The 27,887-nt window shown below is 45.2% G+C and overlaps 2 protein-coding genes across 4 annotated transcripts in view; both read right to left on the bottom strand.

The window, feature by feature from the left end:
- The window catches only part of pde4a (phosphodiesterase 4A, cAMP-specific), a 43,921-nt gene extending 36,614 nt beyond the window's left edge, over positions 1–7,307 (bottom strand). The window contains exon 1 of the mRNA XM_079281957.1: positions 6,544–7,307. Within this exon, the coding sequence (XP_079138083.1) occupies positions 6,544–6,836 (293 nt within the window). The 5' untranslated portion in view covers positions 6,837–7,307. The remainder of the gene's footprint in view (positions 1–6,543) is intronic.
- Positions 7,308–18,847: 11,540 nt separating this feature from the next.
- Positions 18,848–27,280, bottom strand: raver1 (ribonucleoprotein, PTB-binding 1; the record flags this gene model as incomplete). 3 transcript variants are annotated; one of them, XM_079281028.1, is made up of 15 exons in its annotated part: positions 18,848–20,480; positions 20,589–20,654; positions 20,818–20,952; positions 21,034–21,105; positions 21,236–21,378; positions 21,495–21,576; positions 21,657–21,844; positions 22,165–22,234; positions 22,575–22,646; positions 22,771–22,871; positions 22,961–23,081; positions 23,187–23,378; positions 24,563–25,032; positions 25,902–25,968; positions 26,954–27,280. In XM_079281028.1, the coding sequence occupies 15 exons, from the start codon at positions 27,278–27,280 to the stop codon at positions 20,334–20,336; spliced, it is 2,253 nt and encodes a 750-aa protein (XP_079137154.1). In that variant the 3' UTR covers positions 18,848–20,333. The 3 variants fall into 3 exon arrangements, with proteins under 3 accessions (XP_079137154.1, XP_079137155.1, XP_079137156.1); XM_079281029.1 differs by lacking the exon at positions 22,575–22,646 and having other exon boundaries at positions 22,165–22,237; XM_079281030.1 differs by lacking the exon at positions 22,575–22,646.
- Positions 27,281–27,887: the final 607 nt, after the last annotated feature.

The raw sequence follows: 27,887 nt of genomic DNA, 5'->3' as shown, positions 1-27,887 counted from the left end.
CCAGTCATTTTTGGCAACAACACTGCGGGAGGTCTGGAAGTGTTACCTCAGAAGAGACGCTGGCATCAGCAGGCAGCTGAGCCAGCACGCCGTCTTCATCTGTGTCTGTCCGTGCCAAACGTGGTCTCCAGGTGCACCCCTTCATCCCTCTTCAGCTCTGATTTGTTGTGAGTTCTTGGTTTGAACCAGGCTCTGTCTGCGTTCCCCGGACGTACCTCGCATTAGTCTGACAGGTGTACGCCATTTATCCTCTCTGTCCACTGTCTGTGTGTGTGTGTGTGTGTGTGTGTGTGTGTGTGTGTGTGTGTGTGTGTGTGTGTGTGTGTGTGTGTGTGTGTGTGTGTGTGCTGCGCTGACACACAGCTGACAGAGGGTTTGTCAGTCTCAGTCATTCAGACAGATATGCGCTCAGACAGCCGCCTAAAGCACATTTCAGCGGGTTCGTCCTCTCAGTGGCCACGGCAGCAGAGTCCGCCGACTGCGTCTGTATGGTGGGGGTCTGTCTCACCTCGTGGGCCGCGACATGGACTCAACATCCTTGTTCACACGCCTGCCTCGCCAACAAATCTTGCTGAGAGGTGAAAGACGACCACTTATTTTGAAATTGAATACGCCGCACATGTTGATATTTAAATTCTTGGTTTGAGGGTGACTTGATTGTACTGAAAAGGTTCGTCCTCTTAGTTCCTCTGTGTGCCTATCGGCTTGAAGAATAAATTACTATTACTACTACTTAAAAAGCTTTGTCAGGTTTTTTGACATATGAAAAATAAATCCAAGGAAAATTTCAGTCTGAATTCACACAGGATGATTTTCAGTTTGGATAATTATGAACTGATTCTGCTTTGAACGGCTGCTCTTTGATGCACAGGCACTGTTTGAACTCCCTCTTTAATGGCAGCCGATTGGCAGCCACACGATGAAGGTGTTTGTGTCGGCTCTGCCCTTGAAGTCTGCTATTTTTCAAGTAAATGCTGGAGAATGAAAAATGTAGAATTATATCAGTGTGAAACACCTTTAATTAAAGGAGAAGAATATAGGAGGAGATGAGGCACCGCACACAGCCAGTGGTGGGCAGCTCATTCCATGTAAAGGTTTGAGACTCAGATATGGCTTCGAGCTGGGAGAGACTCTAAGCAGCTGATGATATCAGAGGACAAGAGAGGGAGAGTGGGATGCAATGAGGGATAGATGGACTTAATGTCGCTGTAAGCAGGAACAAGGCCATCAGAGAGAATCTCTGCGGGGAACCGGCGAGATGGGCCATACAATAGAGAGACGAAGCACTGAGAGGATCAAAAGGAGAGAAGAGCAGCAATCACAGGCTGTTATTTTTATGGACAAAAGAGCGACACAAACAATATTATTCGATCGGAAGAGATAAAAAAAAAAAAGAAGAGGTTTACTGCAATCACACTGGACATCTTGAGAGAGGAGACTGTCGCATAATAAACTGTGCTGCAAAATTCTGTTAATGTGATTTAATGAACATGACAAAGGAAGATGATGAAGAGGAATTAAGGACTGGGCGCCGTTATAGACAACATGTAAGCAGACCAGTTGCACCGAAACTGGTCTGCACCGAAACTGGTCTGCCAACTTTTGTTGGTAACAGGTGGACTTGTTGTGCAACTTAGATTTTTTTTTTTTGGATCACTTTGTTTCTTCCTGCTGGGATCCTTGCCCATCCACACTTGCCCAAAACAACAACAAAAAAATTACTAGTGTGTCGCCGCTTCAAGAGGATGCAGTGTGAAAGTAATTAAAATGCAACGATGCCAAGGTTTTCACGAAGCAAACCGACTGTGCTAAATGTGGTTACCAATGGCCTGAGTATCTGAAGAGCCTGTGTGAGCCTCCTCCAATGAGACGAAGTGATAAGAGGAGAACAAACATGACCAGGGACCTTGGATGAGAGCTGCATACATATCCCTTTTTGCACAAACAGCCGGTTTGGTGTTAGTGCTTTAAGATCTCGGGGGGATTTTTACCGGAAGTCTCTGGGATCCGCCTGAGCCAACCAGTAGCGACCACCGTTCCAATACATGAACTGCCTCCAGATACTAATTAGTGCTGAGAGTAGTGAGAAGAGCACAATGTATTCACAGAAGAGTGCAATCTGGAGCTTAAACAGATGGTTCCATGACACACAAACAAGAGAAGAGGTCTTTAACGCCGTTAAAACACATTCGTTGGGAGAATTCCTGAAAAGTCTCTGCATGAGACTTTTTTGTTTTGTTTGTAGAAATGTAAATGTGTGATCGACAACATAATACAGCTGTTGTGGTAATTAACAGGCGCTGTACCTCATTATGAAGTCAATTATTAATACAGCCAGTCAGGCATGCGGGCAAAAGAGCAGCTCCGGCTTACAAATCAGCCCTGGATCGCAGCTTGGGGGAGAAAAAGGTGTAAAGAATGCATGAAGAGGAGGGTGAGGGAGGGAGGGACACTTTGGGTGGAAACTGTTGAGGGGACTGAACAGGAAACGGGCTCTGTGCTGTGATTAAACTATCGGCGGACTGCAGTTCCTCAGCAGAGGTTTATTAATATTCACTTTCTCACCTTATAAACACACAAGTCATGATGCATATCCAGTGGGATCCGCCGCATACCGACAAATTATACAGTCAAGCCCGTCAAATGCCTGCGGGCGTTGCTTTTGCCTTCTTTTGGGTAAATAAAATCAATTCTACAAATGCACAAAAACAAGTAACCATAGCAACAGAATTGCGGGTAGATGTGTCATTGTGCCGCGGGAACTTCCCAGAGCGCATTGGGCATGGGACCTGATGACTGAGACGCTCGTATTAGCATCCTCTGACAAAAGCACCGACAAGGCGGTCGAACAAAAGACACCCGGGGGTGGGAAGAGGAGGCAGACTGACACTCTTGAGGGAGGGGGGGGGGGGGGGGCTGATTGCCACTAAGACTGCCATTTTGTGGGATACAACACGGTGACAAAAATAGACAAAGTGAAAACAGTCGCAGACAATGATTCTTCAAACAATTATGCTAAACACCCAGAATCCCTCTTGCTATACCCGTCCCCAGACTGGTGGCTGTTGGTTCTCGTTTTGAAAAAGCAAATGTATCAATTAGAGGAACACGGTGCAATCTGTTCCTCATGAACCTTGTCCCAAAACAATTTCACCAGCATCTCTCAGGCTGATTGATCCTTCCAACCTCGAGATGAGGTCATGACCGACTCTTCAGTGATGGAATGGTCTGCCTCATCAAGACAATGAGGTCATCGCTGGGTCTCTCAGTGCCCAGCCAATCAAAGACTAATTACTTGTTCCACTCTCCAGCTGCAAAGTCACTTCATGTTCCTGCGGCTAATAAATGTGACCGTACCATATTTGTCATTATAATGGCAAAAAACATGTTTGTACTGAACTAAAAATCTTTCCATTAGAGGTGTAGTGTGTTGGGGTTGCAGATTGCAACCAACTGAAACTTCTCTCGCACACACCGAGGTTGAAAAGATGAGAGAAAGACGTGAATGGCCCTATCTAGAGCCAGTGTCTGGTTTGTCTATTGTGGGTTACTGTAGAAACATGGCAGCCGTCTCTGAGAAGAGGACCGGCTCCATATGTAGATATAAATGTCCTATTCTAAGATAAGGAAAACACAACAATACTTAATATCAGGTGATAACATGCGTAATCATATTGTATTCCATTTCTGCCAATTGGTCCGATTAAATGCTACTCACTGTACCTTTAAAACATCCCAGCATGACAGTACTCAGGCTCAAGTTACTTGTTCAGTAACTTGGACCTTTTGTCAATCTAAGCAGGATTTAATCACTCCTCATGAGACACAAAATGTACCAGCTTCCATTCCTCCCTGCACCCTCCTTCCTGACCAACGTGTAGTACAAACACCCACAGACCGTACACATCACCTCAAGGATGAGCTCAGACACACACACACACACACACACACAGACACACACACACACACACACACACACACACACACACAGAGAGTTGGAGTCAGCTTGGTGTGTTCTGAGAACTGAGCTTGTTGGAATCGAATTACATCTCCCTCTCTCTCTCTCTCTCCCTCTCTCTCTGTCTCTCTCCCTCCCTCTCTCTCTCTCCCTCTCTCTCTGTCTCTCTCTCTCTCTCTCTCTCCCTCTCTCTCTCTCCCTCTCTCTCTGTCTCTCTCTCTCTCTCTCTCCCTCTCTCTCCCCCTCTCTCTCTCCCTCTCGCTCTCTCTCTCCCTCTCTCTCTCTCTCTCTCTCTCTCTCTCTCTGTCTCTCTCCCTCCCTCTCTATCTCTCTCTCTCCCTCTCTCTCTGTCTCTCTCCCTCCCTCTCTCTCTCTCTCTCTCCCTCTCTCTCTGTCTCTCTCTCTCTCCCCCTCTCTGTCTCTCTCTCTCTCTCTCTCTCCCTCTCTCTCGCTCCCTCTCGCTCTCTCTCTCCCTCTCTCTCTCCCTCTCTCTCTCTCTCTCCCTATCTCTCTCTCTCCCTCTCTCTCTGTCTCTCTCCCTCCCTCTCTCTCTCTCCCTCTCTCTCTGTCTCTCTCTCTCTGTCTCTCTCTCTTTCTCTCTCTCTGTCTCTCTCCCTCCCTCTCTATCTCTCTCTCTCCCTCTCTCTCTGTCTCTCTCCCTCCCTCTCTCTCTGTCTCTCTCCCTCCCTCTCTCTCTGTCTCTCTCTCTCCCTCTCTCTCTCCCTCTCTCTCTCTCTCTCTCTCCCCCTCTCTCTCTCTCCCTCTCTCTCCCCCTCTCTCTCTCTCCCCCCCTCTCTCTCTCTCTCTGGTTTGCCGCCTACAGAAGGAAAAGGACAGGCAGAGTGAGTCCCAATGCACTAAAGATTGGACCGCCTCAGAGCGTGTCCTGAGGACTAAAATACAAATCAGCCCTTCCTCTAGTCAGCTGGAGTTGGCCCTTCTCCCGGGGGCCTCCCAGGAAGGCCGTCTGTGACATTTAAAGAAACGAAAGAAAACAAAGAATAACAGGACTTTTTTTTTTATAGGACCCCAACATTCCCCTCGAGACCCAGCAGTCTGGGCACATTTGGGTTTCCTCTGTAAAATAATAGAGAGTCAGACGCAGTCCAACATGGTAACTACTTCTTTCACTTGCAGACACATCTGGGGATTTCAGGTCACACAAAGGACAGAGTGGGAGAGGGAGCAACCTGGAGAACCAACATTTATAGCTGTGACTTTTTCTCTCTGACAAGCTTTCAATCTATGGAGGGATCACTGAACCAGGGGCCCAACAGGTTAGGGGGCCCCTCGGCCAGGGCTTTCTAGTGAAGTTATCGCATTTCTCGTTGGGAAGTCTCAAAGAGACACAAAACGACCACAAAGAGATGAAAACTACCAAAAAGAGATGGAAAACGACTACAAAGAGATGCATAAAAACCACAACTATGCAAAAAGACCACCACAGGATGCAAAAGTACCAAAATAGACGCAAACAACACACAGAGACAACGAGATGCAAAACGACCAAAAACCATGTCTCTTTGAATCTGTGGTTGTTGTCTTCTGCAGGAAGAGTGGAGGCCCTTTACATGTGCCCGGGGCCCACTGTCTCATAATCACGTAAACAGGAAACCTAACCCCCGTCCATAAAGAACAGGAGTTCTGTGAGGTTCTTAAAGATGTGTCCTTCATGGAAGCAAAAACAAGCAGCGCTGCATTCGTCAGAAGATAAATGGAGCAGTTGTTGGAAGGACACAGTCATTGTATCAAAATTGTATCGTTCCATGACTCACTTAATGAAATGCATTTAATCGAATCTGTTTGATTAACATGCATGGTGTAATTTGATTTAAGTGTTAGCTGGTGACGTTTATGTATCATCTGCTGTGTTGGATGTCCTCTCCCTAACGCGGGGTTTCATTTGATGCTGTGATATCTGATCAGAGAATGAAACCATCTCTGTGACAGCTCAGGTAACCCTTCACAACTTTAACACATCTTATTTTAACCAGAGAGTCTCTTTTCAACACAACCTCAATACCTAGAGGGGCCAGATGTCAGGATCCTGCACTCATTGCTAAAGGGCACTTCAGCAGGGTGCATCCTAGTAAAAAGGTGTGGGGGGGAGGGGGGTCACTTTTGTTCCACTGGACCCCAAATCTCCCTCTGCAAACAAGCTGATAAAGGCTGGACTGGCTGGCGATATCTCAGTGCTGCACGCTCGAACGCACCCACTAGACCTTTGGTGCCATTAAACCGGCTGAGACTCGATCGTGTCTCTTATCACCGAACATGTGCACGCTCTTAAAAACGTTACTGGTATTTACAGATGCTGCACCTGCGTTTCGAGTGGGCGGACTGGTTTGCGCTTCATACCCATCTGAGAGTCCATCCAAAGACGCATAACGCATCAGCACCGAAAACCCACGCGTCCCGCCTCCCGGTAGAAAGCGCTCCATATCAGTTAACCCTTCAGGCACACTGCGTTATTACGCACTCGTTAAAATGCACCCCCTCCCTCCGCTCTCGTTTACGCATTTGACTTGTGGGCTGTCATGGGCTATTATTGGGACGTTTGGAATGCACACCGCTCTCTCGCCTACCGTCTATTCCCGACACAATTTCCGATGGACGTGTTTGTGGTCCCGTGGAAGGAGGATGGCCAGGACATCCGAGACTTTTTCAGTCCTGGTCGGTCACTCGTATCCATGGCGTCTGAGCGCTCCATGTGCCGGTGATGCCGGTCGGTGTCTGAGTACCCCCGGTGTTTGATTTTGATCGGGGTGCGGGGTTGTCTCCAAAGATGCTGCGGAGGCTTCAGAGTCGCCTGTCCTTCCCGGGGAACCGGGAGCGACAGGGACAGGCTCTTCTTCGAGCATGGTGGTGGTTCCATCATAGTGCAAAAATAAAATAAACTGAAAGATCCCCTTTGAACTTATTGATTGAATGATATATGGCTGTATTCGTTTAATTCAAGCACAAAACCAAACGTTTCATGTCCCTCTCCGCCACTTGATCTCCGCGCGAACAAATCAAAGTGACCAAGTCCGGCACAGCCCAGATCTGAATCTTGTTTTCTGAATAACATCAAAAACTGTCACAGTGTTCATCTGACAAGTCATCCAAAAACCATTCATCTCATTGTTTTCTGCGGTGACCAGTTTTAATTTCGTAGAATCTCTGCTCTGCCGTGATCCTCACCAGTCCTGGGTTTTGGTGATGAGACGCCGGTCCTGCTGCTTCCCCTGAAGTTTGACGCGTCGTCGCCCATGGCGCACAACCAGATGACTGTATTTATTTTAGAGAATTTATTGCTTTTTATTAGCCACTTATTGCAGAGACACACAGATTGCCGGCGCTGACTTCTGTGTGTGTGTGTGAGTGTGTGATTATTGCTGCCCGTATGTCTTTCAGCTGAGCCGAAATTTCCAAGCAATTTCCATAAAAGTGCTCAATTTATCACGGCTCATGAAGAGCTACGGCACACACTGTGCGCGCACACACACCGCAGAAGTCTCCAGTGATTCCTCCATGGAGATGTTGGATCCAATGATTTCAGCAAGATGTCATCCTGGACTCAGTTACCATCCCTTCTCAGTACACGAGGGTGGTGTGAGGAATGGTTGGACATGTCCAAAAAAAAACAAGCGATCCTTTGTCCCTTGCTGTCCAGACTCTCTTCTCCAGGTTTGGTTTTGTCAGTATGCATCATAATAAAAGGACACAAATTGATAATTCCGGAGGTTCAGTCATCCCGTTCTCGGTGGGCCATTATCTTCCCATTCTCATATTTGCTGGAGTTCGACGACAAACATTGGCTTCATCTCTCGCGCTCTCTCTCTCTCTCTCCCTCCCTCTCTCTCTCTCCCTCTCTCTCCCTCTCTCCACCCCCCCCCCCCCCCCCTCCTCTCTCTCTCTCTGTGGTTGGGTGCTTGTTCTCTTCAGTGATTTGCCAGCACTGGAGGGTTTTGAACCTGTTATGTGCTCATCCATTTTGCCCCATGCGTGCTTTCACTGCGCATTTCCTTGACAGCAAACAAAACACAGCCAATTGCTCAAATGATGACAGCTGGGCCAGAAGCTTGCTCATAAGATCCAGCAGTGACATCGTAACATGCCACTGTTCATCACTTTACCCATTTGGAGTTGAACATTGTCACTTTGACTTCCATGTGCTTGAGGAGTTCATGTCCATGTGTCTGCCCCCTCTGGAGTGGCACCTTCCAGTCCCTCCCGTGTAGTGCTCCTGCTCCCAGTATTTTTAGATGAGGATCAACTGTGAACTCTGTGCTGTTGCTGTGGGAGCTGTAGCTCTCTCGAGGTATAAAAGCTCTTATTCCCATCAGGGCCACCACAGCTAATGGTATGTGAAACACTTTGGATGGCAGCATCTATAGTGACATCTGTGACAATGAGCTGACCTCGGTCAGTCTGGGATCAATGTTTACTTCAGTGGTTTTGGTTCGCAGTATCTCCAGTGTTGTGCTGCAACACAACTGATGTTTCATGAACTGAAAGTAATCACTTGATTACTTACATGAAGGCAATTCTTTTTGGAATTGTCATGTTTAAACATGCAAATGAGCCATTATCTTATTAAATATGTGCTAAAAACTAAAACATTTCCAGAACATAAATCTGGCATTGTCTGGCTATGGATGAGTTGAACAAACCCCTCAGATGATAAGAAACTGGAAGGTTTGTTTGTTGTTCGTCTGAGAAATAACTCATTTTGAGAAAATGGTCTTTAAAGATATTCATTGTGAAATTAGAAACATTTTGAAGACGCTACAGATGAAAAGTAGCTGATAGATATCACATGAAACTTCCATATTTCATCATTTATTTTAACACAATTATATATTTTTTGAAATTGTATGTTTAAATATGCAAATGAGGCATTACCTAATGCTAACTTTTGAAGAATTTAGGAGAAATCTACAGACACAAATAGACAAAGTTGTAAAATAAACAATAAAATTACCGCCATTGCAACACCTTAAGGGCTGCCATTGTGTTTATGTTGCATATAAATCTTACAGTGACATGAAATATACACAACAACAATGTAACTTTGACAAAAATGACATGACACGATGTTCCCTCTAAGTCATATGATCCATGTCAGACTCACGTCTCCTTATCAAGTGGAGTTCTATTCACATAGATGTAAATTGAGATGTGGAATCTTTTTTTTTCAAAACGTTAAGTTCAAATCTTAGAACAATTAGTTTATTGTTCACAAGAGATTTGAATTTTCAATCATTCAAGCAGATTGATTTGTCACGTGTGTGAGAAAGAACAACTGTCTACATTTTGCACAAATACCACTTGCACACGGTTTGCTGATCAAAACTGAGTTGATTCTCTGTCAAATTGTCGCATTCTTCACGACTTCTAAGCATCCGTTCGTCATTGGAGTCGATGTCATTTTGTGACTCATTTTCTGTAACACGCTGCTACACAAATACATTTACTGTACAAATGTGCATATCCTTTATCTGTGTACTATTGTATCGTACAGTATAAACGTTTACTGTTGAAATCAGAATCTAAAAGCTCAGCGTGACACACAGAAGCATTCTTGTATCGTTAGCAGTTAGTGTCAACAAAACTCAAACAAAAGGTTTGTGTGCCGTGTTGAACATACATCTAAACATTTTGACCGGCATATCTCCCATGAAGACAAATCAACCTCTCATCTTGGAGCCACTGAACCGTTCGTTGACACATCAAAGGATTTGAAGCATGAAGGAAATGTTGTGGGTGACTCACTACCTTTAGCGGACGTGCAGCAGAGTTGTGATGTCCCACGAAACAGTTGTGACAATTTACAGTTTGGAGAATGTCAAGCGTTTAAAGTGGTTAAAGAAAACTGCCTGTTCTTGATTTAAGATGTCAAACACCTGAGCCAAACTAATCAAGCTGCAGCTGCAGTCTAGACGGTCTTCAGGTCGGTGACCTTAAGAGACGTCTTTGTTGTTGTGGCAACCTTTTGTCCTCATTGCATTGGAGGCGTTCGTGTCCACCTCCGAGATCACGCTTCATTGCTGAATCACGGTGCCAGTTGTAGATGGAACGTACGAGCTCTTTCCCTGTGTCTTAGACGTGGGTACGTTAAGTGGAAAATAAATGTTCCTTAGTTATCAGAGTGGTGTAACAGACAGAGCATCACTTCCCCCATGCTCTGAAGCACCTGGCTAAAAATAAAAACGTTGAGCGAGTCAAGAGTTGAGCACTGAGAGGGTTTAAGGTTACATTTTCCTAATCGGTGACGAGCCCACCAGGAAGCACTATGGCTGGATTCATTACAGCCTCGGCTTCAGCTGACCTGGAAGCGCCTTCAGGTTCCTTGAGAAGAGCTGGAGCAGGCTGCTGGGAAACAGGACATCAGGGCTGCTGCGCTTGTTGTCTCCGGTCACTCTGACACAGATAAGGAGCTAAAAAAAAATAGGCGGACGGATGTCTTGATGTACTGTAAACCTCCGACTGCCGCTCTGCTTGTGCCAGCGCAGTCGGAATGCTCTCGCGAGCGATGCTCTGAATAACGTGAATGGTGGCACAGACAGCTATGAATCTTGGTGCCACGGTGGTGCTTTTTTTTTTTACTGCATCAAAACGTATGACATCAAACCAGGAACGAATGAAAACAGATGGCACTCCAGACTGTAATACCTCTGATGAAGTCATTGTGAGGGTCTGTGGAGAGTCTCACCCACTGGCTCCATCCGATGCTGGCTGGCTGAACTACAGCGCAGGCAGCTCTGACCTCAGGCCTCACACCTCAGGCGAGTCGAGCTCATTAGCCGTGACCGGAAAGAAATGTGGGAGACTTCACACTGAAAACTAAATTTACAATTGTCAAAATGTGACCTGTATTCTAACAATAAATCAACATCTTTATCATTTATTTAATGAGGGGGGGGGGGGGGTGTTCATCTTGCTGTGGCTCGGGGCAGACGTCCCTCCATTATCTGTTCTTTATCCGACTTGTCTCTCCTGATTGAAATGTTGTTTGAGCCTGTAAGGCAAGGCCAGTTTATTTGTATAGCACATTTCTGCAACAGGCAATGAAAAGCACCAAACATAAAAGCATCTAGACAAAGTGCAAAACAAACCCATTATGAAAGGACATTTAAAAACGATTAAAAAGGAGGCTAAAATAGAACACGGCTGCAAGAAAGTTGCAGTGCAGTATAAGAGTTTATTTAATAAAAGGCAGTTACACGCAGAAAAGTCTTCAGCCTTGATCAAAAAGAAGTGCGATTTGCAGTTTTCTGGGAGTTTGTTCCTGATATAATGGAGCATAAAAACTGAACACTGCTTCTCCATGTTCAGTTTTGACTCTGGGGACAGAAAGCAGACCTGTCTCAGACAGCCTGAGAGGTCTGGATGGTTCATAATGCAGCACACGATCAGAAATGTAGACTTGAAACAATGTGAAAATGTAGTTTTTGTTCCCTGGAGTGAGCATCACTGGATATCATAAATGAAGCACTAAATATACCGAAGGAACGAGAACTCTCGTCTTGAGGACCTGATGGACCTGAAAGTATTCACAGATACACTGTGGTACTGGATGGTGAAATGCTTTCCACGAAACTCAAAGTGATTTCAAGTCATTTGGACATTTTTTGTTGTGAACTTCAGAGAAAAGCAGCCGCAGCATTATAAGCAGAGCAGCTCGGTGAAGGGATGTAGAGGAGCATCGCAGCAGTTCAACCACAACACACAAGCATTCATCATGGTGTCGGTGTCTTCATAATCCACTGTGGGCCCTGACATTCTACATTCGTCTGCCTGTATAGCATGGAGCTCTTCAGTCATGTGTGAATATTAATCAATATTTATATTCATTGTGTTTATTGCTATTTAATTGTTTTTCTGAGATTTATGTAATTTGTAACAGGCTACATGGACATAAATGGTGTTTTGAAGAAAGACCCCCAATAAAAAGTGAACATGTGAACACGGCCAAAACATCACTTGAGTATATCGTTTTAACATAAGTGGTGTTTTTTGGTGTATTTTCATCAAATATACAGTCCCAATAGTAGTAGGGAGTACTAGAAAACATTCAGTTGTATCATTATTCATGGGATCTTGGTTCTAGTGGTGGTATTACCTTCAAAATTTAGATTGTATAGGCGAAGACAAACTAAATAATTACATTTTAAATCAAAGGTCAGTTACAAGCAGTTCAAGAGGCTACGTCAATCAACAAACTGAGAGGGAGGGCTGCCAAATCCCCTGCTGCCTGCCCTGGAAATACACACAAGCATGTGTTGTTATGAGGAATATCTGAGGACTCTGGACTCTTTCACCAACCGGCGTCGCTTCAGAATTCACACAAGAAGCAAGTTTGATTGTACTTTATTGAGCCTGGAGATGAAAACAGCGCTCACCCGGCACCAGACTGACCTGAGGCGCTGGAGCTACGATCACTTGAAACTTGAAAGCTCGCTTTGTAAAAAAGATTTTTGCGTAGATGGAGATTATCTTAAAAATGATGATAATATATTTTGACTATTGACCTTAAAACATGTGATGACGCTGGGGTTCGATGTGTGTCTGTTGTAACCTGACGTCCTCGCTACGACACCGAATAAACCTGCAGTTGAATTTCAGCTTTAAATGATTATTTTCTACCAGGGCAGCTGTTCTAATGTGCATTCAACACTGTCTCCTTGAGAGGAAATTGTCAGTTTGTAGTACCTGTCCTTAGGAAGTGAAAATGAAAAAGCAGTCTGTAACGCGATGCAGGAAGAATATTATGTGGAAATAACTGTATTGCTGACAAGCTGATGAAACCATAAGACAGTCCTGTTTCATTAAAAGGCTGCTTGGATTCAGAAAACCCCCAAATGAGCAACTCCAGGCTGTTTATCACAATCACAGATGAGAGTATTGTTTCTCTGGGAAACACTCGGGCCTTAAAAGTAGAAATATGAATTTACAATCGAGTTGAATTGTTCTGTAAGGAATTCCTCTCTGAAGGACAATGAGAACAATTTCAGCACAATTAAACACACGATTGAGTCGCTTCACGGGGATGCGAATGAGCACACAAAGACTCCAGCGGTCCTAATTCCTGCACGGCAACAACAAAAGAAACCTGCTTGCTTTCACTTCATCTCTAAAAACCTTGATCGAGTACGAAGGAAAGGAAATGCACACATGTAGTGCTGTATTCTATTGAATACTCAGGCTTATGGTCCCACGGCCTTCATCTGCTCAAAACCTTGACCAAGAACACAAGACAGACAACTGGAATGTAACACGGGAAATGTGTTTTCTGTCCTGAGGAAGCAGGAACTATCTGACTCATTTCAATGTTCTATTTGTTGTATTTGACGTATCGAGAGACCTTGTGTCAAATCATCGTGTGTATTCGGGGATGCAGCGGCTGAGGAAATGACCACGGACCACAATGCAGACTGCAGTGCTCCACTGTGGTGGGGGGGGGGGGGGGGGGGGGAATCGTTCCTCCTGCTTGAGTCAGCTGCACACTTCATTTACTGAGCATCTGATGTATTATGATCAACCTCGCCAAATGGCTCTCATTCATTCATGTGATTGAAATGCCAAGCAGCAGTCTTGCTGACTCAGCATAGGTGGATGAGAGGCTTGAGCAGGCCACGGAAATGTAGTGTGTGTGATGCGTTGCCGCCATGTTGATTTTAACCTCTTCTACTCCACCCCTCTTTACCAGAGTCTTTGTTAGTGGGGGACAGGGGATCATTAAGATAACAGGTCAACAGTAGATTCCACATAGTGGTGGACATCATCGAGAAACTTTTGAACCTGTTGAGTTCAGAACTGTGTGTCAAGTTGTGAGATTTGGTGCAAAATGTAACCATTCTTCTTAGGAATTGATCAAAAATTCCCCGAAAATATTCCCCGAAAATACCACATTAAGACAACAAGACCTCGAGGAACATCATAGAAAATTCCAGGCTGTTATTTGATATCAAATACTTTTCACAATTGGACATTTCTGCAAGAATTATTCACCGATCAGAGATCACAACAGCCAATTTTATACAGTGACTAAACTGAATTTGTGAACATTTTCTCCGGCTTACAGCCAATCACAGAAGGCATCCAGCTCTGCCCATCAAGCAGACCATCAGCCGCCTGTCTGGCCTCTGGCACATCGCGCACCAGGGAATGCTGGGAAATGGATCCACTTTCTGCCAGTGAAGGGCCATGAAATATGAATCCCCACGTCTTGTTCAGACAGTGAGCAATAGTCTGGCAGCTATATGTGGCACGTGTGCGTGTCTGCACACGTATGTAGGACAGTGAAAAGTGGATGGAGAGTGATAATAGTGTGAGAGAGAGAGAGAGAGAGAGAGAGAGAGAGAGAGAGAGAGAGACACTTGCAGCAGTATGTAACAGCGTTTCAGGCCATTTATGTTAAAAAGGATTCCTGGAATAGCTTTAGATTGTCTTTTCCTGTGGCGGTGCAGTGGGGGGGGGGGGGGGGGGGGGGACTGCCCTCTTGTCCACGCTGTGTGTTCATGAGTGTAAACCAGAGCTGCACAAACCCTCCTCACATCCAACAACACATTCAGAAGAGATCCTGGGACGAGTTCCTCACAAGCAGCGAGAGCGAGCCACCACTTTTCACCTCATTTTCACTTTTTCAAGTATGTTCTTGTTTGGCCTCCAAACCAATTGAATGCTTTGCCGACATGTCTGTTCAGTCGAGGGCAGAGGAGGAGTTAGATGGGAAATGTTGCAACAGGGAGGCGAGGTTCCACTCCAGGGACCAGCTGAGGACCAGTGAGACCTCAAACGACTTCATAACTAGATTTCAGAGCTTCTAAAAACTTCTAATGATGTGGAGCTATAACGACAACTGGAAATAAGAATCAAGTGTCAGAATGGCCGCAAGGTTGCTCTTTTGCTCCTTGAGTGCATCTGCAATGCACCTCCTGGTGTGAGGTATACTGATGGCCTACCAGGGACAATGACGTGAAAAGATCCTCCAGTGAGCTCGTTAGGATGCAGTGCACGCTGCTGTGACGGCCCGAGTCACTGTTCGCTGTTTGAAAGGCTTGACTAGGCTAGCAGATGTGTTCAGCTCGTCAGTCGTGACGGTCTTAAAGTCAGAGACAGTTCAGAGAGGAGACGGCGCTCTGAGAGTCACTTCCCTTTTGCGGTTTGCTGCATCTTTTTTTTGTATTGTTGCTAGGCAGCCACCGAATGAGCGCTAACGTTAGCGCAACACAAACCATGAACTGTAAGCTACATAATGCTAACAGCTAACAGTAGCCTGCAGGTTACTCATTAGCCTCCTGTTTTCTGTTCAGATCTAACTATGGTTGATGAAGTTAGTTTGTATGCTACTGTGTGTTCTTTGCTTTTAACCACACATGCTTTTACTATTGCTAATGACAGTACCTTTACATTATTCAAGTGTTGAACATTCAATTGATCACATTGACCATTTAAAGGGACAGTGTGTCGGATACAGTGACATCTAGTGGTGAGGTTGTAGATTGCAACCTACTGAATACCGCTCTGATCACGGCGGCCTAACGTAACGGCGTGAAAGTCTCTCTAGAGACGTGTTTACCTCCATCGGTCCAGCTTTAGTGGACAGAGAGACAAAAGGAAATTCCTTGCACACACACTTGGCCAATAAGAGCGATTCTGATTGTGATTTTGGAGCAATGGCATGTTCTTGTACATTGTTCCTTAAAAGACATGCTGTTTTTGAAATAAGACAGTCTAAAAATAAGCTTTGCTGTTGGTCAGTTCTCACATTCACATCAGAGATGCTTTAAGCAATATACAAAGATTTCCACAAAAAAACCTAACTTTCTTAGATCAAACAGAGATATAAATAGAGAAAACACGAATCAGAGATAAAGAATAGATGCTGCACTTCGAGATAAAAGTGAAGGCTACTAATGTTGAGGACAGAAGACCTGATTCAGGACGACGAGGTAGATTTCAGGATTCTACATTACCTCCCTGGTGCTTTGCTTTGAATAAACTCTCGTGATAGTGTTAGTTAGCCTGATCGTTTAAACCAGGTTCATTTTACTGCTGATGTCAATGTCTGATCCAGATGTTTCCCCTCTTCAGGTGTGTTGTTTCAGTGCATCAGAACAACACTGTGGATGGGAAACGTAGCTTTTATTTCCCCATAATAACCAGAAGTGGTTATCTTGTACTGCCTGTGTCACTCGGATATACAATTACACAGAGGATCGACTGGAAAAGATGAAAAAGAAGAGCGTAACAATAGCCAAGCTAGTTTCAGGGGGATGAGGGTTCGTGTTCTGGCCTGGAATTGAAATCCCTGCTATAATATAATCTTGTCTGGGTGTATAAACAGGAGCACCTCACCGTCTCCTCAGACTTGCAGATTTCTCCTGGACGTTCGACTGTTTTATAGGCTGTTTGTCACCGGGGGGAGTGGGCTGTTTTCTATGACTAATCCTGCTATAAACAGCTCTTGTGACATACCCTCTTTCGGTTACTCTTTGTTGCTCGTACACTGAAATACAACCGCAATAAATCACGGCACATGTGAATTTAGTGTGTGTTTTACATGTAGATTACAGTGAATCTGTATATTTGAATACACCCGTTTCTACTCAACACACACGGGGCAATAACAGGAGAGGGAGTGTTTCCCTTTCAGCACACACACACACACACAGTAATCCATAACTCTCCCTTCATTCGTGTGTTTGTAATAGCTGATAAATGAGGCTGCAGTGATCTGCCTTCAGAGCTCTTCCTCCTTCAGAGCTGCATTCGGGAGGATCGCAGGTTTCAGCAGCATTCACCAGCAACTGTGCAGGGTGACTGTGTGGGTGGAAATATGAAAGGCAGAAATCTAAATGTGTCTGACACAGCGTCCACCAAGCCGCGGTGGATCCCTCTGAGAACTCTGGGTAGCCTGGCTGCAGGTGTGAGAACATAATTCAAGGGTGCCTGAAGCATTGCAGACAAATATTACAGAAATAACCCCAGCGACTGGTAAAAAAAACCCCACAAAAACATTAATATGGCAGGTCTAAACAACAACCCCATCATTTCTTCAGTGTTCTTATTTCCATCGTCCGTTACAGATTGATGAGATATTCCGTTAGATTCATAGCTTTTAAGTGACTCCACAGAACCAAGCACAAAGAAAAACGCCAGACACAATACCCACGTTGAGAAAGGGGAGTTTTATGACCAATGAACTGCAGTCATGTTTTTGCCCATCAGGGGGGCGCTCCATCAGCTCGAGGGTCAGCGGGTGCACAAGAACAGCTGATCAAAACCTTTCATCCTGATGGCGGCTGAGAGGAAGAGGAGCTCTCTTCACCGCCTCTTGCCCCCCAGCACCTCAGTCTGATGGAGCTCAATCAGACATTATACCTCAACAGAAGGTCTCAAAGAAGTTTTAATTAAATCTGAAAGTCATTCTCCGTCATGTATTACAGCTTGACACATCACTCACTGTTTGCTTTTCTTCAGCTGCCTGTTAAAATCAGCCTTTAGAGATGATAACCGACTGACCGTTTGTTAAATTATTCATTCAGGGAGCACAATTCATCCTCTCAGCAATAACGTGTTTAACATTCACCGCAGCACTGCTCTGATAGAGCCAACCGATAACATGATGTAGCTGGAGTACACAGCAAGGGTCAAAGGTTATCCAGCTATTATTAGGCATCATGTACATCGTGGAACACTAACTGTCATTTTAAGTAATAAGGCTCCATTTTGGGCAACAAAAGAGATCTTGCTGCACGTATTCCTCACCCCGTCTGCACGTGTGCAGAAGACTCATTCGTTTTAAGTTCGGTCGCTCGTCCAATAAAGCAAAACATCAGCTGGTTGTGCATGTAGTCAGTTCGTAGGGGTGTAACGGTTCACAAAATTCACGGTTCGGTACGATACAGTGGCGCCACAGTTCGGTACAGTGGAAAACTAAATGCCAGAGAAATGTACATGATTTTAAAATGTATTTATTCATTACAACTAACATCATGAAGTTATTCTTTGACTTTGAACAATGATGGAACTATACCTGAGTGACTCATCTTCTGGAGTGTCTTCTTAGCAACACATAAGCATAAAAAGCAAAAACTGCTCCTTAATGTTATGTAGTATTGTTACTTACATCTTGCAAAAGAGATTTTTAATCTCAATGGGACTACCTGGTTAAATAAGGTTTAAACAAAAAAAGTTTTTTAAATTCTTTTTTAAAATTCAAACTTATTCGGTTCGTCATGCTTACCGAACCCTGAGCCTCGTACCGAGCGGTCCAATACGAATACGCGTATCGTTACACCCCTATCAGTTCGGGTTCATTGCTTCCATAATCGGGCTAAAAGCACATTAAACAGTACGTAGAATATTTAGTGAATTACAAATTGAATGTTCTATCACTCAAATATGTTACTTTCATGCAAGCAGCAAAGTTTTGATTTATACTTTTGTTGCTGAAAGATGACAACCCCAAGCCTTTTTACCATTGATCAAAATGTTACACTATGAAAGCGTTAAATAGTTCCTCTTTGAAACGATCGCAATAATTTAAAGGGACAGCGTCGGATTTAGTGACATCTACCGGTGAGGCTGCAACCAACTGAACAACCCTCCTCTCACCCTAAGCATGTCAGTGAACTACGGTGGCCTTAATGTGCCCAAAAAAAATAAATAAATGTCATGCAAATCTGTTAAGAGTCACTGAACTCAGGTCTGAAATTACTTTGGTCCTAAATTAAGACTTTTAAAATAGATGTGCTTTAACAGCAAATAATGTAATCAACCAAATACAAGAGCATGCCACACAAAGTTAACTCTAAAGATGCAGACGTCTTAAGATTGTTTTTGTAAATGATGAGTTCACAACATGAGTTTAAATAACATTTACTTGCTCACGTCACACACTCGCACGTACAGAGACAACCATGGCGGTACAGAGGAGAAGATGGAAGTTCACAATGAATGATCATCATACAGCACGGCTGCATCTCTTGGTCCGTACACAACACGAGCCGTCGGCTGTGGCGACACATCAGTTGTCCAAACATACAGGCAAAAACACGAGGAGCGGCAAATCCATTCAAAACACCAGACCAGAGGCAGGTATGATTAAAGAAAACAAAAACGGGTTGGACTCAGGAAAAATGATCAAGCTCAACCATTTACACGGCAAATAACACAGGAACGGTAAATGTAGATGGAAGCCAACACAGGGCAGGATGAGTTCACAGAGAACACTGTCACGGCTCAAGTGTAGCTGCATTTCCTAGCAGACGTCAGAGGTAATGGGTTTTCACAATCAAACGGTCAACCAGATAATAAGAAAAATGTCACCGACTAATCATCTGCCACTAGTACTTCCCCAGACTCCAGAGCTGGCACATGCCCACCACCCCACCCCACCATTCGGGTGAGGTGTTTGGACCTCAAGACATTCAAAAATTTAAACTTCGCAAACAGAACTCATGTAAACACAGAAAATAGTCAACTCCTGAACATCCGAGTGAGAGGAGGCATTTTACAAAGAGGTGAGAACAGATTAGGATCGTGACCTCCAAGTGCATCACTTAACAACCAGTGTAGAAGAACCGCCTCCGCGAACAAGATGGAGGGTGTGGATCAAAAGACAAACGACGTGGAAAAGGTAAGAGTGGTAGAAAGCGTCATGATACACAGCCAGGGACATACAGCCGTCATTGGTGGATGGAAAGCTGCATGTTAAGCAATGAGGAGAGGCCATACAGCTAAATTAACAACCCTGTGTAAAGGGGGGGGGGGGGGGGGGGGACACAAAAACACCATCTCATTACACAAACTACCGAAACTTTTTACATGAATTAGGAGGCTATTTAAAAAAAGTAGAGCCTTTAAAGTAAAGCTTGTTTTTAACACTATGCCTGAAGACAGCATCACTTTAGTGGGACGTCAAACATTATAAAAGCAGCCTATGGCTGCCGTTGAAAACTGGCCAAACTATCCGTACCTCTGCTGATACATCACTCAACACAGGAATAAAAAGAAAAGGCTTAAGAGGAAATACTTCATTTGCTTATTAACCATTTTTTTCTCACTGTACAAGTTTTTCAACAGGAAAATAAAAAGGGCAAATTAAAAAAAAAAAGTTAAAAAAAGTTAAAACTTCATTTACACACTAAAATCATATATACACACACACACGACAGAAAGAAAATACAGCCACCAAGAATTCCAATGGAGTGACAACTGTCCAGATAGCAACAGGCTGCGCTCCCCGGCACCCCCCAGGGGTCACTACCAGGAGTACACAGGAGACCAATCCAAGGACCACCACGCCATGCAGTTTATTGGAAGCGACCAGAGGAGATACCATTGTGTCATGGCGGTTGGAAGGCTACTCATCCGGCTGCAGTTAGAATATACGCTTTCGCTTTAGGTAGGAGTCCGCGTAGTGACCCCCGAGGCCCTGGGAGTGCTGGCCCACGTAGCCGCCCTCGGGGCTCGGCTCTGGGGACGGGATCAGCCGGTTGTACAAACGCTTGTGGCTACCGATGGGAGTCTAAAAGAAGATTTATAAAATCAATAAAGAGCAGCTTGGTCGAAAAATGGATACAAAAATTAAGACAAACAATAAAAAAGGGCAGAGACATGAAAGTGTTTAAATTACCTTTGCAGCATTCCCCAGCCCAGGTGGGTAGTTGGGGATGTGGCTCACAGGAGGCATTCCCACAGCCTGAGGACGGACAAACAACCCTCAGTAACCTACACTTCTTCTACTGAAGCACAACATTAATTATTGAACAGAGGCCTTTCCTTGGAACCCAATCTAACAATTATAGTTTGAAACCAAACCAGGTCATTTTAAAAAGAAATGGAGTCCAAGGCTTTAGGCTTACCCGGTTGAGATGGGTGGTAGCGAGGCCACCGTTACCGGAGGCCTCGGGCTCTGAGCTGAAGTAGGAGGACATGGGTTCACTGGGAGGGTAACTGTAGCTGGGGAAACGCTCACTGTAGTCGGGCTGACGAGAGAGCTGCAGAGACAAACTGTGTAACTATAGAGCAGCACAAGTGTGATCTAATAACATTAAAAAATATATGTATTCCCACACTACCTGCTGACCGAATCCTGCCAGGGATTCAGCACCAAGGTTCTCCTGCTGCTCATACAAGTGGGCCAGAGGATCCTGAGGAGAAACACCAGATCACATAGGCTCCTGAATGAGCAGCCACTCACTACACTGCAGATTCATCTCGAGACGCAGCAGCTCGTCAGGTTACACACACATATACACAGCAGCAGAATTGTGGCGTTACCTGGTGTAGAGGAGGATATTCTGGGCTGTAGGAATCCTGGTAGCGCAGGTTGTAGTTGGGCTGAATGCTCTGGTGCATGTGCTGGTTGGACACATTACTTAGTGTGGGCCTCTTCCTGTAGGGGTGAGGTCTGCAGCTTCCTCCTGTAGTAGCGCAGATATGCTGAAATGTATTAACCCGATCTGATGCAGCAAACAACAGATTGCCAAGTCAGAAAATCAGAACCCCAACGTGCAAAAAAGAAAAAAAAGCACCTCACCTGAGGGGAAAACATTGTCGACACCGAGGAAGGCATTCTGAGGATGGTTCCCATCTTTGGGAGGATCTCCCAGTATGGACACCTGACAGGAGGGGGAAAGATGAGTCACTTACCATTTACACTCTGGTAGAAAACATTACGGAAATGACTCAGGGCCCTCACCCCCTGCGCTGTGAGGCCATCTGCCCCCATCATGCCACCCATCAGGGGCATGGAGAGGCCCTGCAGAGCAGGAGAGGAAGTCAGGGGGAAGGTGCACATCGCTGTGGGAGACTCCTGCTCCCTCAGCGCTCTGCCAAGTTGCATTGGCTTTCGTGGGGCCAGGGGATCAAGACCCGGGACTACACCACCTAGAGGAAATAGATAGAGGCCTGATTGCAAATTACAAACCGATGTTTCACCTCTTGTTCACATAACATCAGTGAGTCAGATTTGCAGTAAATCAGCAAAGTTCCTTTAACTTACAGATGCAACCGAATCAAGTTCATATAAATATTTAAGCGGTATGGAATGCCACATAACATTAAGACTCATCTAGCACCGTGACCAAAATATATTGACCAACGTAAAGAGGAGAAACCGGGATTAACACAGATGTTCAGCATCATAGGCAAAGCAAAAACATGCAGTCTGTGGCTCGAGGAGCGGCTGGAGTCGGCGGATGGCAAACCTTGGGGCAGGTCTCCGAGCAGATGGACTCCCTGCTGGACAGCCAGAGGATTCTCCCCGATGAGTCCTGCCTGCTGGCCAAAGGAGAGAGCCGAGTTCAGTGTCACTAGAGGGTCACACTGCCTGGCTGCTACAGAAACGGCTGCACTACACCGGCACGCTTAGTCAGCACAGAGGATTACTCACCACGTATGAAATTATGTCCTTACAGAGTGGGTATTTACACTGTTCTGTGCACAATGGAGCACACCTACTACATCACTCAGCACCACTCAAAAGTACAGCCCACACAGAAGCACGTTTCCTAGCCAGAGCTTACCCACCCAGGCGTTGCGTTTTCTATCACAAAAAGACCCCTAAAGTCTTAACCAGCACCCCACACAGCGATAGACACACACCACCATCACTCACACAAGGCACTAGAGGGTTTTCTTTATTGTGCAGCACCTGAGCCCACAGAAGATGATTTCCCAGAAAGGCTTGCTGATGGTAAAGGAGAGTGGAGGGAAAAAAAGGACAGATGAACACGAGAGGATGGATGAAAACAGGCAGGGCAGCAAAGGAGGCACATGTCTCAGAGAGAGAGGGGGCAGAAAGGCAGCAGTACCTGCTGGGCCTTGGCCTGGTTCTGAAGGAGCAGCTGCAGCAGGGCGGCGGAGAGGGCGGGGTTGGCCAGCAGGGGCATCGTAGGGGCTGCCCCGAGGAGGCCTGCACACAAAAGGGGACATCAGGACCCACAGCGCCAGAACTAACCCTACAACGGAGGCATTCATTAAGAGCTAGTGAGGACTCCTCACCTTGTTTGGGTCCCTGTGACAGCGGGTTGAGCAGCATCTTGAGGGTGGCAGGGTTGTTGAGGCCTGTGAGAATCTGCATGGCTGTCGGGTCGGGGAGCAGACCTTTACCCCTGTTCACAGCCTTGAAGGGAGAGGACACAAGTCAGGCAATCGGCACAAGAGCTACCGGCTAACTCAACAGCCGCTACGGACATGTGGATGCAGGAAATCTTTCCGATGTGCATACCATGGTTTGGGCAGCAATCAGAGCAGCCAACATGCTTCTTCCAGGAGGGCCGGGGGCACAGAAGGACACCCTGATGTGCGTCCCGCCCAGCAGCCTGCCGTCCGCGAGTCGCTGAGCGTCCTCGGCCATCTCAGCGGAGGCAAACTCCAACACGGTAAACCGCCGGAAACTCGCATCTTGTCCCTGAGCCAACTGTGGAGAGGAATAATAAAAACCGGACATGCAGTTAGCCAAGGTTCTGCTACTAAATACAAGGACTGTCCCCAATACATTTTCTTTGGCTCCGGAGCTCCAGTAGTAATCAACAGCGAATACTCAAAGCTGTGATCGAGACGCTCAGTTTGGCTGCTGTATCTGCCTCTCTGCCCGGCTGCAGGCCCGCACGTAATGAGGCTGCGTTACCAGCCGACGAACACTTTTGTCCATTGATCAATTGATTTAAAATCTGTAAAACTGATCTGTAAAACTGAGTTTCTCTACAAAGAGTAACACAAAAGCAAGATTTTATGATCACGTCTATGTTTACCATAGACGTGAGCATAAGTTTTTGGAAAAATGTCATTGGGCTTGAAAAAGCACAAAAAGACTAATCAACTAACGAGACCTTTTGTTGACTATCTAAATGCACATTAATGTTGGAATTATTCCCTAACACACCTGAAATGTACTCAAATCTCTGCTCAGACTTCTTGTTCATTTATAATATAGTGATCACGAAGCTATGTTCTAGCATTGACGGGTTCTCATATAGCAGCTTCACATTTAAGACCGTTTACTGTTTTATTTCCTTTCAGAGGAAATCCAGATAACATAACCATCTGTTGAATCTTTACAATTTATAACAAATACAATTCATTACATGTTGAATTTCCTTTTCAGTCGCTACATGTGATCTCATGATTTAATAGCTTCAGGTTTTATTAGCTCATAACCAGACCATCTAGTGAACACTAGAGGTGGTTCCTTAAATCATCACGTGACTCTAAATCGTCACTACAATCCTAAAAACCCTGGAACCAGCAGAAAAAGCACTACGCGCTGTGCTAAAGAGGACCCCCCCCCCCCCCCCTCTGGTTCCAGAAAAGCCTTCTGAATGACACCACCTGGTGGAGTCAGGTGGTCATCACCATGGAAACCAGCAATGCTCATCGCTATAGAAACTTTGAGTGGCCACAGGAAAGACCGGGGTAGAGGTGAAACGGTTCAGAAAGATGAAACATGATTCAACCCTTCAGAGGTGATCCTACAACTTCCAGATACACACAAACCATCAACCCCACAAACCTGGTGGGGTTTTGGTATAAACCGGTGTTTTATTCATTATTCTTGCTGTAAAATGCATCCTTCTGAAATCGCAGTAATGTGGTGGATCTGACCTGGCAGAAGACGGGCGTATGGGTGTCAGCCAGGGCGTTGCGGAGATCTTGGGGGGTCTGCAGGCTCGGGGGCAGGCGGTCCACACACAGGCATTTAGAGTGTAGGAGCGGATACGTGAGGGAGCCCACCTCGGTCCAGTGGACGTACAGCATGCGGGAGCCCAGCTGCTTTCCCAACAGCTCCGACTTGGCCCGGGCAGCAGAGTCCTTCTTCATGTACTCCACGAAGCCGTAGCCCTTGGAGTGGCCGGTGGAGGCGCTGTACACCAGGAAGCAGCGCTCCAGGTTACCGAAGGGACGCACCACCTCCTCGAACTGCTGCTGGGTGAAAGCGCGGGGCAGGTTGGCGATGCACAGCAGGGCGTCTGTCGGCTGCAGCTGCACGGAGATCTCGCGGTCTCGCAGCACATGCTGGTGGAAGTCTTTGATGGCACACTGCGCCTGTTCTCCATTGAGCAGTGTCACAAAGGCTGAGGGTGGGTGGGGGGTGGGGGGCGCAGAGGAAGAGAGGCAATAAACACAATATGTGTGAAGTGAGGCAGTGACATTTGATAAGTCAGCGTTAAAGTCATGATGGGGAAACTCTTTTAGATCACATCCCAATCATATTGAGTACCTACTACAGTTCACCAAAAAATATATATATATATCGATTTTTGTATCAAATTATCTTCTAAGCCCGCCCAATTTTTAGCGGACCAATCAAATGCAAAGGATTTGATTTAAAACCCTCTTTTAACTCATGCACAGCAGGTCTCGGGAAGGTAAACGTGGCAGTGACACCATTTTTCTTTTAGCCGGTCTGATAAAAGTTAACGCTGGCGGCAGAATGTCAACACACACACACATTCACTTTATATGTTTATATGTTGGACTAGAGAGAAACATCTTTTCAACTCCCCTGTATGTTCAGTACATTGTGGAATTGACAATAAAGCAAACTTTGAACTTTGAACACACACCAGCTGTCTGTCAATGCAACATTTCCCCGAACAGACTACAATGTGTCACACTAATCAAAGGCGTTTTACCTGACTAACACATCTAAATGCCACAACAGTCCGGTAGATACCAGGCATATCCTCATGTTAACATCTGGCTCTTGCAATTTTCTGGCCCATTATTACGGTACCTGCCACTACACGGCCGTTTCTATTTTAGCTTTTAATGTCAGTTATTTTTGTCAAATTGTCTTTTGAGACTTCTAATGGCATGCTGTAGCAAATAGTGAACCGCTCAAAATACAGTCACCCAAAGTTATTTATAGATCTGTGAGATCTTTCACTCCTTTAAACTAGACACATGATGTCTAACATGGTGGACAAGCAGTTAGACCAACCTGTGCCCTTGTATTTGTCAACAAAGCAGTACTTCAAGTCATAGTTGCCCAGTAGCTCATGGACCTCCTGTATATAGAGAAAGAAAAGCATCATTACATTCAGATATTTAAATTATTACAGCACGCTAATCAGGGTATCCACATAAAACATCTGACTTGGCCATCATATAATTGTAGACGGCTTAATTGTATATTTTGGTCATCGCATAATTAACTCATTCATGTCCACTGGGCAACAAGTTGCACCTGTGAGGGGTTGAGAGGTTAATAACCGACTCATTGTTGTTGGAGAGATTGCTCTGCGCTGCTTTTGACCATTCACAAACGAAACGGCGACGCTGTCTAGCATTTTCCGAAACGTTTTTTGTCTGCACACCTTCCACCTTTTGTTGGACTGCAACTGACATCTCGAACTCCCACTGCCCTCCCTCCCCTCAGTGAACAATGGTACCGCCCGCAGGCCAACCGCTCCCCACGAGTCAGGCACGTTCCAAAAAAAAAAAAAGAAAAAAAAAGAAAAATGTGGCATCATGAGTAAAATCACTGGTCGTCGGTAAAACGAAGGTTTACACAAACAGACTGTCTGATGGAGAAAACGTCCCGGTGCACCTGTTACCTTTAAGTAGGGAGTACAATCACCGACATACCGGCTTGTAAGCTTTAATATTTAACAAAAATCATCAATATTAAAGTTTTTAGGCCGGACTGGCAGGTCATACAGGCCACAGATGACCATTAATTGACAGTTAACGTTTTCTTACCACCTGGCAGTTAGTATCCTAACAACACTGAACTAATTATAAACTACTCTAGTTGTCTTCAGTGGTTGCCAGTTAACCGTCTGTTTAAATTAATTGCATTTTTAATAAAAGCAAAAATGTCGCATCAATCAAATTTAAAAAGACAGCTAACGAGTGAAATAGCTAGCAGGCTAACATAGGTAGCATGGCAAAGCATATTGGAGCTAGGCTAACGTTAGCTAAACGACCCCGTCAATCAATTATCCAATCATTAAAACTTACTTTAATCATTAATGTACTTTAGACTCGTACCTGGTTGCTGACGTCGGAGGGTAGATTCTTTATGATGATTTTTCTGCGGTTGTAAAACTCCCGGCGAGTTCTCTCCAAGCGGCTCTCGATCTCTTCGGGGCTCGGGGATGTCAGGTCCTCGTCGACCCTGCGCTGACACTCGCGGTCCGACGGCGAGTCCTCTTCGGCCCTTTCGAGTTCGGGATACCGGCGGCGGTCTCCGGACATCCAGCTCCCGTGGTCCGCAGCGGGGTCGTAGTTATCGTGGAGAGACCGAGGGGCGAAACTGAGCCCGGTGTCTGTGCTCTCATCTCCGGCAGCTGTGCTAACAGACACGAAGGCCGCCATCACTCTGTTTGGTGGAAGTTTTTATCGGTCTGGAGAACTCAGCCCCGATTTGAGCAGTTTAAACAATACACACATGGCCCCAGCGCCGCTTCTCATTGGACGAGAGGGGGACGCATTCTCTATGACTACGACGTAACAGAGGGCGGGGGCGGAGCTACAAGTGCTCCATATAAACTGCTCAAAACTCAAGCTGGAAACAGACTCAATGATGCAGAAGTCACTGGGGCCCGTATAATTAATGTCAGGGACTCTTTACAAGAAACTTTTTCATTTACAAACGCAATTTTATTTTGTCTAGGCTGGATCAGATACAAAGATTTGGACTGTAGCCTATTATAGTGCAACTTTAATAATAAAACACTTTCATAGACGCATCCAGCCCTATGCATCATTATAAACTAAAGATATTGTTTGTATTAATGTATAAATAAATATATATGATTTTGAATATATATATATATATATATATATATATATATATATATATATATATATATATATATATATATATATATATATATATATATACACACACACACACATACTAGTGCTGGGCAAGTTAGGGCGTTATTATCGCAATTATTTTATAGCGCGTTAACGCATTTTT

This window comes from Melanostigma gelatinosum, assembly GCF_949748355.1.
Source record: "Melanostigma gelatinosum genome assembly, chromosome: 13".
Taxonomy (NCBI): Eukaryota; Metazoa; Chordata; class Actinopteri; order Perciformes; family Zoarcidae; genus Melanostigma; species Melanostigma gelatinosum.
Note: the sequence above shows the minus strand (reverse complement) of the source record. Positions and strands in the feature narration are given on the sequence as shown.